Source organism: Ceraceosorus guamensis (assembly GCF_003144195.1).
Source record: "Ceraceosorus guamensis strain MCA 4658 unplaced genomic scaffold IE81scaffold_2, whole genome shotgun sequence".
NCBI classification, from domain to species: Eukaryota; Fungi; Basidiomycota; class Exobasidiomycetes; order Ceraceosorales; family Ceraceosoraceae; genus Ceraceosorus; species Ceraceosorus guamensis.
The window spans coordinates 670,180-686,730 of record NW_020289997.1 but is presented as its reverse complement, the minus strand read 5'-3'; the positions used below and the strand labels follow the sequence as shown (position 1 = coordinate 686,730).

The 16,551-nt window shown below is 55.9% G+C and overlaps 5 protein-coding genes across 5 annotated transcripts; 4 read left to right on the top strand and 1 right to left on the bottom strand.

The window, feature by feature from the left end:
- Positions 1 to 123: 123 nt before the first annotated feature.
- Positions 124 to 3,086, top strand: IE81DRAFT_284518 (Pkinase-domain-containing protein; the record flags this gene model as incomplete). The annotated part of the gene is made up of 11 exons (XM_025511591.1): positions 124 to 205; positions 370 to 681; positions 832 to 896; positions 986 to 1,055; positions 1,141 to 1,326; positions 1,413 to 1,520; positions 1,611 to 1,692; positions 1,772 to 1,915; positions 2,013 to 2,274; positions 2,382 to 2,831; positions 2,955 to 3,086. The coding sequence occupies 11 exons, from the start codon at positions 124 to 126 to the stop codon at positions 3,084 to 3,086; spliced, it is 1,893 nt and encodes a 630-aa protein (XP_025373364.1).
- On the bottom strand, positions 3,012 to 6,195 carry IE81DRAFT_355103 (hypothetical protein; the record flags this gene model as incomplete). The annotated part of the gene is made up of 9 exons (XM_025516670.1): positions 3,012 to 3,900; positions 3,996 to 4,399; positions 4,475 to 4,592; positions 4,660 to 4,716; positions 4,807 to 4,983; positions 5,079 to 5,453; positions 5,534 to 5,668; positions 5,702 to 5,995; positions 6,112 to 6,195. 9 exons carry the CDS (start codon positions 6,193 to 6,195, stop codon positions 3,490 to 3,492), a joined length of 2,055 nt encoding a protein of 684 aa, XP_025373363.1. The 3' UTR covers positions 3,012 to 3,489.
- A 788-nt stretch (positions 6,196 to 6,983) lies between these two features.
- IE81DRAFT_87114 (hypothetical protein) lies at positions 6,984 to 11,601 on the top strand. Its single transcript, XM_025517707.1, has 3 exons — positions 6,984 to 8,111; positions 8,179 to 11,064; positions 11,145 to 11,601. The coding sequence occupies exons 1-3, from the start codon at positions 7,196 to 7,198 to the stop codon at positions 11,315 to 11,317; spliced, it is 3,975 nt and encodes a 1,324-aa protein (XP_025373362.1). The 5' UTR covers positions 6,984 to 7,195; the 3' UTR covers positions 11,318 to 11,601.
- Positions 11,602 to 13,571: 1,970 nt separating this feature from the next.
- IE81DRAFT_87180 (Dbl homology domain-containing protein) lies at positions 13,572 to 14,764 on the top strand. The gene is made up of 2 exons (XM_025517708.1): positions 13,572 to 13,651; positions 13,752 to 14,764. Exon 2 carries the CDS (start codon positions 13,897 to 13,899, stop codon positions 14,701 to 14,703), a length of 807 nt encoding a protein of 268 aa, XP_025373361.1. The 5' UTR covers positions 13,572 to 13,651; positions 13,752 to 13,896; the 3' UTR covers positions 14,704 to 14,764.
- A 530-nt stretch (positions 14,765 to 15,294) lies between these two features.
- Positions 15,295 to 16,441, top strand: IE81DRAFT_319597 (hypothetical protein; the record flags this gene model as incomplete). The annotated part of the gene is made up of 1 exon (XM_025512767.1): positions 15,295 to 16,441. A coding segment is annotated over exon 1 (298 nt), but the record flags the coding sequence as incomplete, so codon positions are not given.
- Positions 16,442 to 16,551: the final 110 nt, after the last annotated feature.

Below are 16,551 nucleotides of genomic sequence, written 5' to 3'. Positions count from 1 at the left end.
GCAGGCACGTCCACGAGGCACAACATTGGAAGAGAGTACGTTCGGAGGGCGTTCGCTCGCAATCTTCCGTCCTAGGATCACGAGTGCGGTGAGCAAGTCGGGTGGGAAAAGGGGCTGGCTAGGATGGCGGAGCCCACGTCCTCTAGAGGACAGACGTATCCCGTCATTGAGGGCTACCGACTCGCTCAAGTGATTGGCGGCGGAGGTGAGTGGGTGTTGGTAGAGGCAAGGGACATGGCCACGCGGCAACGATAAGAGCAGGCAGGCACCACATCACCACGATGCTCCAACATTTTTCAAACTGACGAATCTTACTCTGCGCGATCATTCCCCCCCACTCCCTTTTCTTTTCCTTTGTCCTCGTTGCAGGCTTTTCACGCGTGTTCAAGGCGCTCAATGCATCGGCTACAAAGCACAGACTAGCAGCGGTCAAGCTGGTGCACTACGTCGCTCCCTCATCTCAATCTACCCGCAAACAACATCCACCCGATCGCAGGGCGCTTCAAAAAGAAGTTCAAGTGCACGCTTTGCTGAGACATGAAAACGTGTTGGAATTCATTGCGGCAAAGGAGATTGGCGTGGGCAAAGATAGCGCGACGTTGGCTAGGGAGCGGAATTGGGTCGCGGGACTCTATATGGTGTTGGAATTTGCTGAGGGGGGGGATCTGTTCGACAAGATCCGTGAGTCAGAGTGGACATGACAGATCTCGGGAAAGAGCAGGTAGACAAGGGGGGGGGGGGGGGCGATACGTGGACGCTGGCGAGCACATCGTTATGCTTGGGCACTTCTTTGGCTCTTACGTTCGTGCATCTGGCTGGCCCCTTTCACAGCGCCCGACCAAGGTGTCGAAGAAGATTTGGCCCATTTCTACTTTATGCAACTCATCGCTGCGCTTGTGAGTCGAGTTGACAGCAGTGCGATGGACGGTCATGCGCGTTCCAGCATGCCTGTTCTGACACGCAAGGGGGCTGCACATCGATACAGGAGTACTGCCATGGTCAAGGCATCGCTCACCGAGATGTCAAGCCAGAGAATCTCTTGCTAGACAGCCAGGGTGAGTAGGTCTTCTCGAGATGACTCGCAGCCTGTCGGTCTGCTCTAGCGCTTGCGTTGACACTCCTCCATCAACATCTCCTCAGGCAACCTGAAGTTGGCCGACTTTGGTCTTTGTGCAGTGTACAAGTACCAAGGCAAGACTCGGGAGCTCAATGGGCCTTGTGGAAGCTTGCCCTACATCGCTCCCGAAATGAATGGTCTACCGTACAAGGGAGAACCGGTAGATGTATGGAGCGCTGGCGCTGTGCTTTTCGCCATGCTCGTCGGCAGTGAGTGCTTCGCAATCATCGATCTGATCGGCCCCACTCACGTCACCAATTCACGACCTGCTACTTGCACGCTTGCGCTGTCACAGATACTCCATGGGACGAGCCGACGAAGAGGAGCCCAGAGTACGTCGCGTACCTCTCTGGCGAACTCTTCGACTACGATCCTTGGCCACGATTGAGTCCAGATTCTTTTTGTGAGTAGACATAATGGAACGTCTTTTGCTTGCCACTGCACCTCGCAGCGCAGTTCGCTCATCGCTCTGCGCATTTGCTCGGAATCGAAGCGCTTCTGCAAAAGATGATGTGCCCCGATCCGAGGAAGCGCATCTCTTTGGCAGAGATCAAACGGCACAGGTGGTATCAAAGGTCAGTCTGACTACGAGCTACCTGTTCTTGGGATCAGCGAAGGTGAGCTGACGATGTCCACTCATCGCCCCTGGCTGAGCAGACCAAACCAATGGATTGAGAATGGCAAATGCAAAGATGCGCTCGGACTGGCTGCAGAGCTACTGCACGGCTTAGCGTTGACTGGTGATTTGGACGTTGCTGAGCTCCACAGCGACGGTATGAGAGCCAGTGTACCAGACACGTGAGTCGTAGATGGGAAAAGACCTTGGGTGGATGGGCAGAATTTACCCTCAGCTTTGCGCGTTCACACCTGTATCCCCTGCTCAACAACGCATCAGCGTATCGTTCTCCCAGCCCGATCCACAACGGCGGCCCACATTTTTCGAAAGGAAATCAGAAGGCGCTGCAGAAGAGGAGGCTCGTCCATCATGGCATGCTTTAAGAGCACCCTCCACTTGTGTGGCACAATACGCCAGGGAAGATCCGGATAAGAAGATGTATGCCATGTCGCAGCAGATTGAGACTCGAAGGGAAGGACTAAGCAGTACTTTTGATCCAAGGGCTGGGGGTAGTCAATTCACCCAAGCTATGAACCATTTGGTGAGTTGTTGTTGTTGTTTCTTTTTTTGGAGAAGAGGAAGAGATCGGCAGAGTGATGGCTAAATGCTAGTGTGTCCTTCTGCCCTCCTTCCTGTGTCACTGCAAAGACTTCATGGTCCTCCTTGGCGGCTGGTGCCTCGCGCTTTTCGCCGCAATTGACGAGGTTCTTTAGCAAGGCGACGGCAGCACAGATCACGCTGCTTCTAGCCAAAAGGCTGGATCACGAAAAGATTTCCTTTCAAGTCGAGCCGGTGGGCATCGTTCTTGATGAAGAAGGTGCAGAAGGATTGCAAGAGTCGACTTTGGCACATCGAGCACCGCCCGTAGCTGCTGCTGCTGCGCTGCTCGCTGAATCTAGGGAAGGAGCGGCAGGCATCAGACGAAGCGATTCGGGTGCTATGAAGCTGGACAGAGGAAGTGTGGGATCTAGAGGATGCAAGATTTCTCTTTGGACGCACGATCGACGCAAGTGCGCCCTGAGAGGAGAGATTCGAGTGGAAGCTATTCTTCGAAAGACGGATGGAGAAGAGAATGAGGAGATGGATATGGACGAGGATGTGCATGTCGATTTGAACATGGGCATGGACTTGGACATGGACATGCACTTTGGCTCTCAGACGGAAGAGCGGAGAAGAGAGCAATGGGAAAAGGAGCTGAGAGCTGTCGAGATGCAGAGGAAGGCGATGGATGATGGGATCGCAAAGGCGATGATCATCATGAGGAGGAGCAAAGGAAGTCCGTTGGAGTGGAGAAGGCTCTTTAGAGCGCTGGCAGGCGATGAAGAGGTCAGAAAAGTAGTCGTCAGTCCTTGATCCTCTTCCCTTGAGCCTGCTCGGCTGCTCACAAAGTGCGTCGAGCTGGGGCGCGACTACTTTACGACGAACGATGCTGCTGCCCGCATACTCTTTTGGGATTTCCGTCGGCCTGCAATCTCGAATCGCACTTTTTTTGTAAATTCATCTTTACCAAAAAAGATGACACGAGGATGGAAATTTTCGTGCCTGCTTTCCACGCGAGTTTCTGGGGGCAAATGTCTCGCTCGGTTCTTCGTGTGCAAATCATGTACTAGACTTTGAGTGCTTCAAGCGTCGATTCTGGCCTGGCGCAAAAACGCAAACGTACATCTGTGAGTTCTTTGGCACTCGCTTTGGATGCGATGAGACATGTATTATTTGCTGCAAGTGACGGCTTAGCCAGGGTTACACCAGCCCGCGCTCAACCAGGCAGGTTGGCGAGCAAAAAGGAATTTTCATCGATGCGCAATTGTGCCACGACGATGAGAGCCAGGGTATTGTTGAGCTTCTCCAGCTGTTCCTTTTCATAATCGGCCAAAAACTCTTGCACATTCATCTTTACATCGCTCCTCTGCGTTTTGGAAAGCAGAGCAGCCCGTCTCCTCTCTTCTTCTCTTCTCCTTTGCAACAGCCTGCTCTGCGTCTTGTGCAGATGATCCAACAACCACGAACGCCATTTGCACTCGTCCACAAACCACAGCAGCACCATGCGAGAAACGTTGGATCGATCGTTCGACTTTGGAACTTCTTGCAGGGACAACAATCCAGCTGCAAACATTCTCGCGCACAAGTCTCGCACTTCACCGATGGTGATCAGTGCCAATTTGTGAATCTGCGAGTAGCGCAAAATGGTCAGGACATGGCCGTTCGATCGAAGCTTCGTCAGATGCCGCGCGCAGAGCCTACCGAGCACGCTCTTCCACTCACGTGCGTCTCCTCGAGTTTGCCTTTGTCCAAAAGAATCGACAGAATACGTGTAGCCATGCTGCCATACTGATTCTGCACCACATCCTTCAACAGCGCTCTCTTTAGTCTCTTGGCGGTATTGTCGTACTTGACCACAAATTTCTGAGCCACGCGGCTTCCCCCAGCCGAAAGCGTCGTCGTACTGCCAGGAGCGGGCTGTATAAATTTGCTCTCCATGCTAGTGTGGGACAAGTCGTCCGTCTGAGAAAAAATGGCCGCGTACTCTGCAAATAGATCGTAGCGAGACGCCTTGCCTCCGCCGCCAGCTGCTGGACCTGACTCTTTGAGCGATTCCCTGTCCAAGCCTTTCCAAAGCTGTATGGAGGATGCAGTCTGGCCGGAAAGTTCGCTCAGACTGAAGATGCCTGCAGATCAAAACGAATTCGAATGTGAGCGATGCTGTCGATGGAAAAGCATTTTCTTTCGTTTGACCAACTCACCAGATTGATAATCTCCTACCGATGGTCGCTCCTCCTTGGCCTCTCCGATCTGAATCATCAACTGGAATACTTCTGAGCACGTCTCATTGAACTTGCTTCTGATGGCTTGGCACATGATCTGAAATTGGAGCGTGTAGGCGCGGTAAGATTTCGCGCAGAAAGATTGGCGGTCTCAATGAACTCACCAAGTCGCGTAGGTGAACGTCGAAGCGAGGATAGTGCAGCCTCAGGAAGATGTCAGGCTGCGAGGTGCAAACGTACAAAGCAAGTGGCATCGCCAAGTGAGCCATTTGCACACGTGCTGAGCTCAATCGGAGAAGCACGTCACTCACATCAATCTCGAGATTTTCCCTCTCAGTATCGCCCTCGTCTGCCCCTCGTCCACCCAGCAGCTTTTCGGAAGTCGCGCTCTTGCCGCTATCCACCTTTCGCTTTTTGCTGCTGGCGCTGCTGCTACTGCTGGCGCCTTTCCTACTCGAGCCGGATTTCGATCGCTTTGCATCTCGTCTCTGTGAGATGCCGAAAGATCGTGAGATGCGTCAGTCTGCTTTGCTTTGTCGACATGACCAGACTCGTGCGAGCCGTGCGTGGCGGAAGCACTCACGAGCAGACCAAGTCGGCCCGAACCTCCGCCAAATATGCCGCCAGCGCCCATGGCGTCACCTTCCCAGGCTTGTTGCTCTTCCCTTGCCATCCTATTCTTGACGGTTTCGACAATCTCCCGATCCGCACCAGTCGACAACTTGGCGCCTTTGATGGCTTGTCTTTCTCTCTGAGACCAACCAATCTCCTTGTCTCGCGGATTCGTCTGCTGGCTCAGTACCGAAGGTTGCAAGTAGGCTTTATAAAGCATGTCACGCAGGATCAAAGAAATCTCATCTGCTCGTCGACGATCGTGGCCATTCTCAGAAAGCCGATCGATAATGTCGCTAGCCTTGAGCTTGCCGTTCAGCAGCACCTCGCGTGCGACAGCCCCGCCCTGCAAATGGTAAAATCGCCGAGCGAGTCAGACGCGCGCCGAAGCATGTGTATGCGCACGCGCACGCGCACTTCACTCACTTCTTCTCCAAACTCTTCTTGGGCGGTCTCGATGTACCTCCCGAACCTTAGACGAGGCAACACGGCATCCGGATTGATTTCAAAGTACTCCGTTCCCTCATAATTGCTCTCCTTTTCCAAGTCGTCCGTATCCGTCTCGAAGATGAAGCCGTCCCTGTCCAGTCTGACGTGCCAGCACACATTGTGCTGTATAAGGACCAGAAGGGTTTGTTGAATCAACCTTTTGGATTTGAGTGGGGATGAGGCGGAAATTGACGCGAGTGTAGCTTGAGCTGCGGCTGTTTGGGCAGCTGCTAGACCTGCTGCGGAAGTTGAGGCTCCCTCTCCTCCACTGCCTCCCGCGTGAGCAAGTAGATCGGCGGTGGTCAATCCGGCAGTGGCTACCGTAGTGGTGGTGGCCAGGAATCTCTGCAGCTCGCGAAGACTCAGCCTGCCGCGCTCCAATAATGTGCAAGCAACTCTCTGGGATCGTGATGCGGCAAGGATCACGGGGCGTAGCAGAGGTGAGCATTCGACGCAAAGTCTGATCCCGTTTCATTTCGGATGCTGCTTTCGATGACTCTGCAAATATCACTCACATGCGCTGTTGGCCCAAAATGATCCCGGATGATGTCCTCGCAAAGCTTGATCTTGTCCCGACTGTGCATCGGCGAGGTAATCATCTTGTCTTGCAACTGTCTCGCGAGGTCTATACGCTAGTAAAGGTATACAGCTGAGTCGTGGCTCTGATGACAGGAGCCAGGCACGCTGAGAGTGTCGGATGTTTGCGCTTGTATGCAAGCAACCTGGTGATTGGAGCAGATACTCTCGGACTTGGGTGTTATCGAGCAGAATTCTCTGATTGTGCTGCCAGAGATGACTCGCCCTGCTCGGCGCAAGAGGAGCTAAGTAGGTAGGAGCCAGATCGAAAGGATGGCAACTGGTGGCAGCGATCTCACGTCTCGAGTGCGAGCATGGTCGAGCTCACATCACGTATGGCGGCCTTGCAGTCACGAGTGATTGATTGGAAGATGGGACAAACACAGTTTGATGCGCACCATCGACTCAAAGCGTGAGTCACGAGTCATGGAGTTCTCTGAATCATGAATGTTCCTGTGTCTGTAGTCCCAAAATTCAAGAAATCACCAAGCGGGGGTGTCACACGTGATTCACATTGATGGTTGCATGACCATGATCGAGCGTAGAGACCACGTGGTGCGGCTGAGGTCAAAGCTTGAACCCTGCACACCGCACACCGCACGCGCTGCTGATGCATGCTGCTGGAGATGTGCTGTGCTGGTATAATGCGTGTGGCTAAGCGCATGATGAGAGCCGAGCATGGCCATAACGAGCGTGCAGCTAGGCGACCAGGCGAGCAGCTCGCCCCGGCCGTCCGTGCAGCCAGGAGCTGAGCTGAGTTGAGGTGAGGTGAGGTCAGGTCAGGTCAGGTCTCGATCGCTCGTCCGCTCTCGAGCCAGCGACGTGCAGTGCGGCGGTGTGGTGTTTCCAGACCTTCTCACGCATCCATCGCCTTCGTCTGGGTCCAATCTTGAGTCGTGAATCGCAAGTCTTCCTCTCCGCGTTCCAGCACATCCACCCTCTGCACCTTCGACTACGGCGACGACAGCATCTAGATAGCTCGTAGAATCTCACCCCACCTCGTCTCTTGGTCGATCGTCAGTCATGTACGGCCAGCAGTATGGTGGCCAGCCCGGCCAGGGCTACATGCAACCCCAGCCGACTGGTTATCCAGGACAACAATTTCAAAGACCAATGGCGACTGGTATGCCACCTCAACACGCCCAACAGCAGCAGCAGCAGCAGCAGCAGCAACAGCAACAGTTCATGCAGCCTCAAGCAACTGGCATGATGGGCGTGGGCATGGGCATGGGCATGGGCATGGGCATGGGCATGGGAGGTCCAGGAATCGCTCAGCAACGCATGGGTGGACCTGGCGGATCCAACATGTTGGGTCCAGGTGGTAATGGTATGCTGGGAGCTCCACAACCCAATCGCTTCCTCTCCCCTTCGCCTGGCTTGCAACCTCAAGCAACTGGCATGAGCATGGGTATGGGCATGGGTCCGAGACCAGGGATGGGTGGCTTACAACCCCAAATGACTGGTTATCCTGGTGCTGGAGGGATGCAACCACAAATGACTGGGATGATGCACCCACAAATGACTGGACTACCCATGGACCCTCGCATGCAACTCATGAGTCAGCAATTCTTGCCCGCTGCTCAACCTTATAGCGGCGGAGCTCCACTGGTCCAGAACATGAACTTCAGCAACGCCTCCATGCAGCCTTCCAACTTCCAGTCCAGCATTCAAAACCTTTCTCAACAGCAAGCAGGTACCAGAGAACCTCGAATCCCTTGGGCTCTGAGCAAAGAGGAACGCAAATCGTACGATGCAATCTTCAGAGCTTGGGATCAGCAGGCTACTGGCTTCTTGTCCAGCGATGTGGCCCGTGAAGTGTTCGAGCAGAGCGGTCTGGACCGGGATCGCCTGATGCAGATTTGGCACCTCAGCGACACTGAGAACAGGGGCAAGCTCAATCTGGCTGAATTTCATGTTGCCATGGGTTTGGTGTATCGCGGTGAGTACAATACCGAGGCGAGTCTGAGCCGCGAAGATTCGACTTATGTATACTCTGCCCTCTTTAGCACTCAATGGTAACGACATTCCAAACGAGCTACCGCCCGAGCTCATTCCCCCATCCTCCAAAGACCTCAACGAGAGTGTCGACTTCTTGAAAGATCTCTTGAAGCGTGACACAAACGTTCGCAATACTACCGGACTCAACATTCCGGAAGCTGGCAGCAATGCGACGACGGCCTACGGCAAGACGAGGTCATTCCACGAGAATCCCGTTGCGCCTGGTGCGGGTGGTGTGCCAAAGAAGGACGCCACTGCATTCAAAAATGACGACACCTCAGCTTCGGGCTACAAGTCCAGCTCGCGTCATTTGGACCGCCGAGCAGTCAGGTACGAAGGTCAGAGCGCTCACGATGAGCTGAACGAGATGAAGCGTCAAACCCAACGCATGCTGGACAACGACGATTCTCGTGACGATGAGGATGAGACGGAGACTCGCGAACTCGAGCGAGAGATGGAAGAGTTGCGCTTCCGTATTCGTCGAGTTCAGGACGACATCGAGTACTACAAGAAGCGTCCGGGCAGAGAAGCCAACGAGTCTCGTCGTAAAGCCGAGCGCGAGCTTTTGCACCTGCATCATGAACGGCTTCCTCAGCTGGAGAAGCGCTTGGAAGCGAAGGAGGACCGCAAGCGTGACCGTCGTCTCAACGAGAGCAGAGCTCGAGATCGGCGCAATGAAGGTGCGTATGGTCGAGGATCCGACTATCGCGACAGCGCCCGAAGCAGTCCCAGGCCAGACTCCAGAAACGACTCCTACTCTCGAAGTCGATATGACGACGAACGTGCGGATCGCGACGACTATGGCAGGCGCGACAGGGACAGGGACAGGTATGATGACCGCGATGATCGGTACGGACGCGATCGCGACGACCGCTCTCGCAACTCTCGACCGTCTTCCGCCGGTGCTTCTCCTGCTGTGGAGCGTGCGCCTTTGCCACCTCCCGTGCCTGCCGCACCAGCAAGCGCTGCAGCTCCACCGCCGCCTCCTCCTCCCGTCGCTGCCGCGTCGCCTGCACCATCCGGTCCTCCCAAATTCGCCACTCCAGAAGAGAGACAAGCATGGGTCCGTTCTCAGGCTCAAGCCCGCATCGAAGCGCGCATGCGCGCTCTTGGCGCAGTTGCACCGTCAAGTTCGGGTCCAGACACGTCAGTAGAGGCAAGGCTCGCTGCTGACAAGGCTGAAGCTGAGGCACGCAGTGCTCAAGCTGATGCTGAGGCTCTAGCTAGGGAAGAGGCGCGCAAAGCTAGACTGGAAGAGCAGCGACTGGAACGGGAAAAGCAAGCTCTTGCTGCTGTGAAAGCGGAGACTCAAGCGCAAGAGAGCTCTTCGGCCCCTCCACCTGCTCCCGTGACGCAAGCGCTGAAGGAGGAGATCGACGATCAAGAGGAGATGATCAAGCGTCGCGAAGAGGTGCTCAAGAAAGAGAAGGCAGAGCGTTTGGCTCGTTTGGCAAAGCTTGAGGAGGAGGAAGCAGAAGCGAAGAAACAAGAAGAAGCTTTCAAGCAGAAGCAGAACTTGTTCAAACAGCCATCCTCTGCGTCACAGTTGCCAGCGCCTAGCCGCAAAAAGGGAGGACCTCCACCTCCTCCGCCTACTCGCAAGGGCGCACCCCTTCCCCCGCCCACTGCACCCTCTGCGCCAGCAGCTGCTGCTCCGCCTCCTCCACCTCCTCCTGCGGTCGCTGTCGCCCCACCTGCCCCACCTGCCCCTCCCGCCGCATCTGCTTCTCCTAGTCAGTCGCCTGCGGGCGCAACGAGCAACAACCCCTTCCATCGAATGCAGCCCGGCACGGCAACGACGCCAGGCGCGGGAGCGCCCAGCGGCAACCCGTGGGCTGCAGCAGGTGCAGCTGTCTCGAACGGTCTGCCTGCACCTTCAAGGCAAAACGTCCCCGCTGCATCGACCGCTCCTGCAGCTGCGCCTCGCAAAGCACCGACACATGACGATGATTGGGGAGACTCCGACAAGGAGGAAGAGGAGGAAGCTGATGCGCCTGGATCGAGCTCGAGAGCTACGCGTCAGAATCTTGCTGCTGCGCTCTTTAGCGGATTGGTCCCGCAGGCTACTGGCAGGGCTACACCGCCAGCGGCACCTCCTGCTCCTCCTGCACCCGCTGCTCCAACTGCACCTACTGCCCCTGCGCCTTCAGCAAGTGGTCCTCCAGTGTTCGGTGCCCCTGCTCCACCCGCTCCGCCTCCTTCTGCTCCCGCGCAGCCCTTCGTGGCTCCTCCAGGTGACGCTGACAGAGGAGCGCTCCTCGGTCAAATTCAAGGTGGTCTCAAGCTGCGCAAAGCTGTTACTGTTGATCGATCGGGAGCCCCTGGTGCTGGAGCAGTCATCGGGGACGCCAGCGCGCCTGTGCAGAAGTACGTTCCTCCTCCCTCCCCGCCTGCGGCAGCGGAACCGCTTGCCGCACCAATCGCACCACCTGCGGTTAGTAATCCCAACAGGCAGTCCGTCGACTGGGCCAATAATCTCGCTGCGGACCAGATGAATGGTCATCATCCCAGCGCGGTTCCGGACGAACCTTCTGTCGCCGAGGAGCCCGAGGACAGCGGTGACGATGAGGGACCGGAGGATGCAGAAGCTGTCCTGAGTCCATCTGGTGTAGTGGCGCCGGACTCGACCATGGCTGCCGCTTCTGAAGTCATTGGGACAGCGGCGGATCCGGAAGACGCGACTGCGGACTTCGATTTCACGCAGACTCTTCGTTGCCGAGCGCTGTACTCGTACGCGGCTCAGCGAGAGGAAGACGTGTCATTTGAGGAGAATGACGTCGTGCTTGGCCATCCTGCGAAGGACGCTGGAGGCGATTGGTGGTACGGAAGCGTACTCACCGGTGCCAAGGGCGTGAAGGGCACCTTCCCAAGGGCTTACGTGCAGATCATTCAGCGTGAGTAGACGAGGCTGCCTTTGAGCTCAGCAAAATTTTCAATGTTTCTGATTGCTAACCCTTCGCGTTGGCTGCTGCAGCGACGCACGCGACCGCTGTCTACGACTTTGCGGGTTCTTCTCCCGAAGAAGCAAGCTTCACGACGGGTCAAGAGGTGATCGTGGTGGATCAGGAAGATGCTGATTGGTGGAAGGTAGACCAAGGAGATCGGATCTTGCTTGCTCCCGCCTCTTACTTGAGCCTCAGTGGTTAGTGTTGCACTGCTCTCGCTTGATGGGCTTTCGCAAGCTGTGCTTGCATGGCACGCTGCTGCAACAACGTGCTTGTTGGTCCATCGCTCCACTGCTCTCCTGTCCCCTTCTGTACCTCTGTTCATTCCGCCCGCTAGGGGGTTAGGTGTTTGCATAGCTCCACAGCGTGTTGGGGGCCAGGAGGACGAAGGGGAAGGAGGAAGGACTTTCATTTCCACGATGCGTTGTTCTGACTGCAAGGCAGGGAGTGGTCCAGTCGAGCAGGCAGGAAGGAAAGAGTGGGGTCATCATCATTGCAATCATGTCTTTGTGCTCTTTGCTTTGGCGGCCGCCCACTCTTCCTTCCTGACCTATTTGCGAGTCTGGATTCTCTTCCCGTGCGCTTCTGGTCACTACGGCGCGGAGAAAAGAGTTCTTTCGTCTCCCTTTTTCGTCCTCCTTGCCGCCCTTTGCGCTGACCGGTAGACTCTTTTCCCACTTCTCCCTCTCCGTCTCTTGCACATGACTCGAAATACAAACTGACGCGCCGGATGCATTCCTGAAACTCTTTGAATTGGTCTCTTTGCGACATGACAGTGGTAGCAAGTGAGCAAGCTCGTGCTGACCAGCTCGATGCCAGCAGCCAAGCATCTACTTCTGCTAGCGGCGCTTCGACACTACGAGCTGTAGCTGCTTCACCTGGTGAGAGTAGCAACGGCGCTTCTCCTTTGATGGCTGCCTTGCCACAGCCCGCTACTCAGCCTCACGCCGGTGCGGCACACCGTCAGACCTCGCAGCCCGCTTTTGGCCCGAGGCTGCCCGTGACTGGGGAGGTCATGTCGGCTTCCAAAGCGGGGCTGCCAGGCATTCCGAGCCCTCGTGTTGCTCAGCCAGATAACGCAATCTTTGCCGCTTGGCAAAGTTCTGCGCCGTCCGGCGAAATGGAAACGGAACCTGCGCCACCGCTAGATGATCGATCGGCGGAATCGCGCTTCGCGTCGCAGCGAGCGGGACAAGAGCGGAAGCGCGCAGATGTTGAAACCGTAGCCAGTCGGACTCAAGAGATGAGCGGTGGCGATGTGCAAGATGTCGCAAGCTTGCCAGCTGCGATTGGAGCTTCTGATCAGGTTCTGGCGGATCCAGATGCTGATGAGCTTCGACGAGCTGTAGCTGCTTCGCAGAAAGACGAGCGTCTGATGAGAGTAGCTAGGGCGCGAGAGTAAGTCCGAATCCGAAGATGGCCAAGCGAGCGTTCACGAAATTTCAGGCGACTGACGCGCTTCTTCGTCACAACCCGAGTCAGACAAAAAGATCTGAATCGTGCTCTTGAGCTTTCGCGTGACGAAGCCTTGGAAGTCCAAAATGCCTCGAACTTGTCTGCTGCTCCGGTCTCGAATACTGGTATCTCTGATGAGACAGTTGGAGTTGAGGACGACTCGGACGAGTCGACTACGGGATGGACTTCGAGTGAGGAAGAGGATGATGACGACGACGAAGCGGAGACGGACGAAATGCGCACACGAAGAGTAAAGGAGAGGCTCAGACTGCTCGAGGCTGCTGGGGTCTTGATACGAAATGACGAGGCGGCCTCGCCGGTCCATTCCAAGGACGCCGCGGATCTGCCGCCTGATCTCCACGAAGCCACGACAGAAGAAGGGGTGCCAGATCTGATGGTACGAAGACGCACTACGGTCCGGCGCAAGTCGAAGGGCGAACCTGACTCGCTGGATCCCACCGTGAAGCAGCGCCGCAGCAAGAACACTCTTCGCGCAAGACGACCCGATAGACCACTCCCTCAAGTACCCGCCGTTGAGCCAGAAAAGCGTATGGATGATGCGTTCGATCAATATCAAAAGATGGCCGCCGAGGTCTCTTTGCAGCAATCAGCCCCTCCGGCTACTAGTAGTGCAACGCCAAAGCGTCACAAGAGAACGAGCTCGGCTATCCAGGCTCTCTCTATGTCGTCTCCGCCCGGCTCTCCGCCTCCAACTGGCTCGCCAACACCGGAAGGCAAATCGTCCGGTCTTTTCAGCAGTCTCAAAGCTAGCATGACGTCGCGCAAAGCTGCTCCTAGCCCTGTCCCCAGTCGCACGACCGAAATGATATCTGGTCCCATGCGTCTAGACTCTCCGTCGCTTGGAGTGCCTAGCGGTCCTGCTAGTGATGCTGCCTCTCTCGCCAGCAGCGCCCAGTCTGTCGGAACTGTGCCTACCACGTCGCTCACAGGATGGGCCTCTGGTATTCCTGCAGAGGTAGCAGCCTCCTTGGACGGCGTTGAGCGCAAACGTCAAGAAGCGATCCACGAGCTGATTGCTACCGAAAGCACCCACGTTCGCGACTTGCAGATCATTGTTGAGGTGAGCACAAAGCGTCTGGTATCGTAAGTGAGCATGCTGATGTAGCTCTTATGCTTTGCCAGGTCTTCTTCAACACAATGCACGCATCCGGTCTACTCAGTGCTAAGGCTACCACCGTCATCTTCGCCAACGTCGAAGAAGTGCTTCTGGTGGCAGTATCGCTCCTCTCTGATCTCGAGTCTCGGCAAAGGCAAGAAGTAATCGTCAGCGGCTTGGGGGACATTCTCGCGAAGCACATCGCAGCGATGCGAGTATACTTGCCGTACTGCGTCAATCAAACGCCAGCAGCGCAGATCCTGCAAGCCGAGAGGGACCGTAATTCCGTTCTGGAAGCTCAGCTGCAGACCATTCGGCGCGAGAATCCCGCGGCACGCGGACTCGATCTGTCCAGCTTTCTCCTGATTCCCATGCAGCGACTCACTCGTTATCCTTTGTTGATCTCGCAAATCATGAGATACAGTGATCAAGCCGCCATCGATGCAGCAGAGAAGGACAGCTTGCATGAGTCGCTACGCACTGCCGAATCCATACTGGCTTCAACAAACGAAGCGATACGGACGCGCGAGACTAGAGATCGTCTGGCAGCGATTAGCGAGTATCTTTGGGTTGGAAACGCTGCTAGGCTGGACCTCACCAAGGATACGAGAGTCATGGGACCGCGCCAAATTTTAAAGGAAGAGGTGCTCTCGAAGCACAAGTCTGGTCGCAAATTGACGACGCTTCTCACTTCGGATCTCTTGATTCTCTTGCAAGAAGGCAAGGAAGATGCTGCTGGCAACCGACGACCACAGCTGTATCGCATGCCCATTCCTCTCGAAGAGATCGTTGTGAGAGACGTTCCTTCTCGGCTGACTGGGGCACGCGACGAGTCTGCCTTCCAAGTGATCGTCGGTGGCTCCGACAAGATCAATCTCAGAACCTCCTCACCAAAATCGGCGCATGCTTGGATGGCCGCCATCAACCACGCGAGAAGCGCGTGTCTTCAGGCCGCACTGAATGCACCGAGATCCGGCCACCACCGCACGCACAGTCAAGGCATTTCGCTGTACTAACGTTTCCTTTGCAATCATGAATGCAACATCACCTTGAACAGGGCATCAGCGCTGTACATAGTGCGCTGTACGAGAGCAATGGTGCATTTCAGCAGTGTTGCATCTACAGGTATATCTAGAACTGATGACTATAGTGATGGTGGCGGCGGCGCGCTGCTAGACGCGCTTCCGCCACTTTGCCACCAGACTGGCAAGCGATTAGAGTGGCGATAGGGACCCACCACTCGGGCTCGCTTCCACAGCGGAATGATGTATAAACAGATGGAAAGATCTGCCTTCTCTGGTCCCCGAGCACTCGTGTCCTCGTTTCTTGCGCTTCGCACTGTCTCTCATCAACCGTTTGCTGGGCAGACTCTGGCGTAAGCACCATCCTCTCCTTAGTGGCATCTCCATCGTCGAACGCGCCGCACTTGAAAGATCTTCAGCAACTGGTCCATTCGAGATGTGGGCTTCAAGTCATTTGCTGATGGGGGCGTTGTTTTTGAGCAGCTGGCTCGCGCACCCTTCCGTGGCGGAATTTCTGGCTAAGCCGATGCAAAGGAAAGGGGCTTACGAGGTGAGTGATGACATGAGCTCAAACCTCGCTGCCTCGGCTTGGTCAACGAAGCTGACTTCGGCAACTTCAGCTCCACTCGCGGAGATCGTCTTGGTCAGACCTCGACACGGCTCGACGTGGCAAGCGGTACGAAGTGAAGCGCAGCCGCCTTGGAGCTCGGCTAGAAAAGCGCTTGATTGCGGGTTCGAAAGCGGCTGCAGAGGCAAGCGGAAGCCGAGCTCATCTATTGAATCCGACTGCAAATCTCGAGCTGCCTGGCGACCAAGGAGCTCTGGCAACCTCAACACTGACAAATACTCCAGCTACAAATTCCCTGCCGCACCGAGGAGCAGATTCGGTGCCTCGCTTCACGCTGGGACCGTTCCCTAGCCACATGCGGGCTCCAAAACGTCAGACCAAATCCGCCATGGTCAGACACACAGGCGCCAACAAGAGACCTTGGCATGTTGGAGTCGGAGCTTCGGACGCTGGTGGCGCAGGGAGAGTCCAAAAGCCGAGATCGAGCGAACCAACGCCACATAGCGCTGGTCCCAATGATCCAGCCGAGGCCAGTGGCGAGAGAACAGCAGGAGACGCCTCTGGTACGAGCCGCAGCCCCGCAACAGACACCCGCAATACGGCTGGCAAGCGACCCGGCTGGCGGTATGTGCGCAACGGACCCCAGATCCTAGACCTCAACGAAATGCCAGGAAAGAGCATTGTGAGCTAGCAGTCATCCAGGGAATCAGGTCCTTGCATCAGCGAGCGCTCACTGTCGCATTCCCGACCCTCCTCAGAAACGCACGGTTGACGGCTTGACCGTCGACATGGGTAGGGTCCACGACGTCGTCCACGCAAACGCGTTGGAGAAGTCCATGCATCACTTCCGCCACCAGATTCCAAATGTGGACCACTTCAGGGTGAGTCGCTGGCCCCTCTTCTCTTCCTTTCCTCATGCTTGGCTAAACTCAAAGTGTCCATGTCTCGCTTTCCGAAGGTGGAGCGAGGTATGCTCCACGACAAGCAAGGTTGGGCGTTCCTGGGCTACGCAAAGAGTCGAAGCCACCTCATCAGAAGCGAAACGGGATATGCCTATTACCGAGTTCCTATTGCCCCTGATCTCGCTTGGCCTCCCGGCTCAAAGCAGATTCACAATCACCCTGATGCCAAGGTGACCGGTGCGGTTCCGCGACAAGTGACGGGCTATGCAGCTGTGCGTAACATGCCCGAACACCCTCCGATCGATAGCTTTGCAGCTCTGCAAGAGATGACAACGCACGCGAAATTGAAGGAGAAGGGCACGATACGTAAGT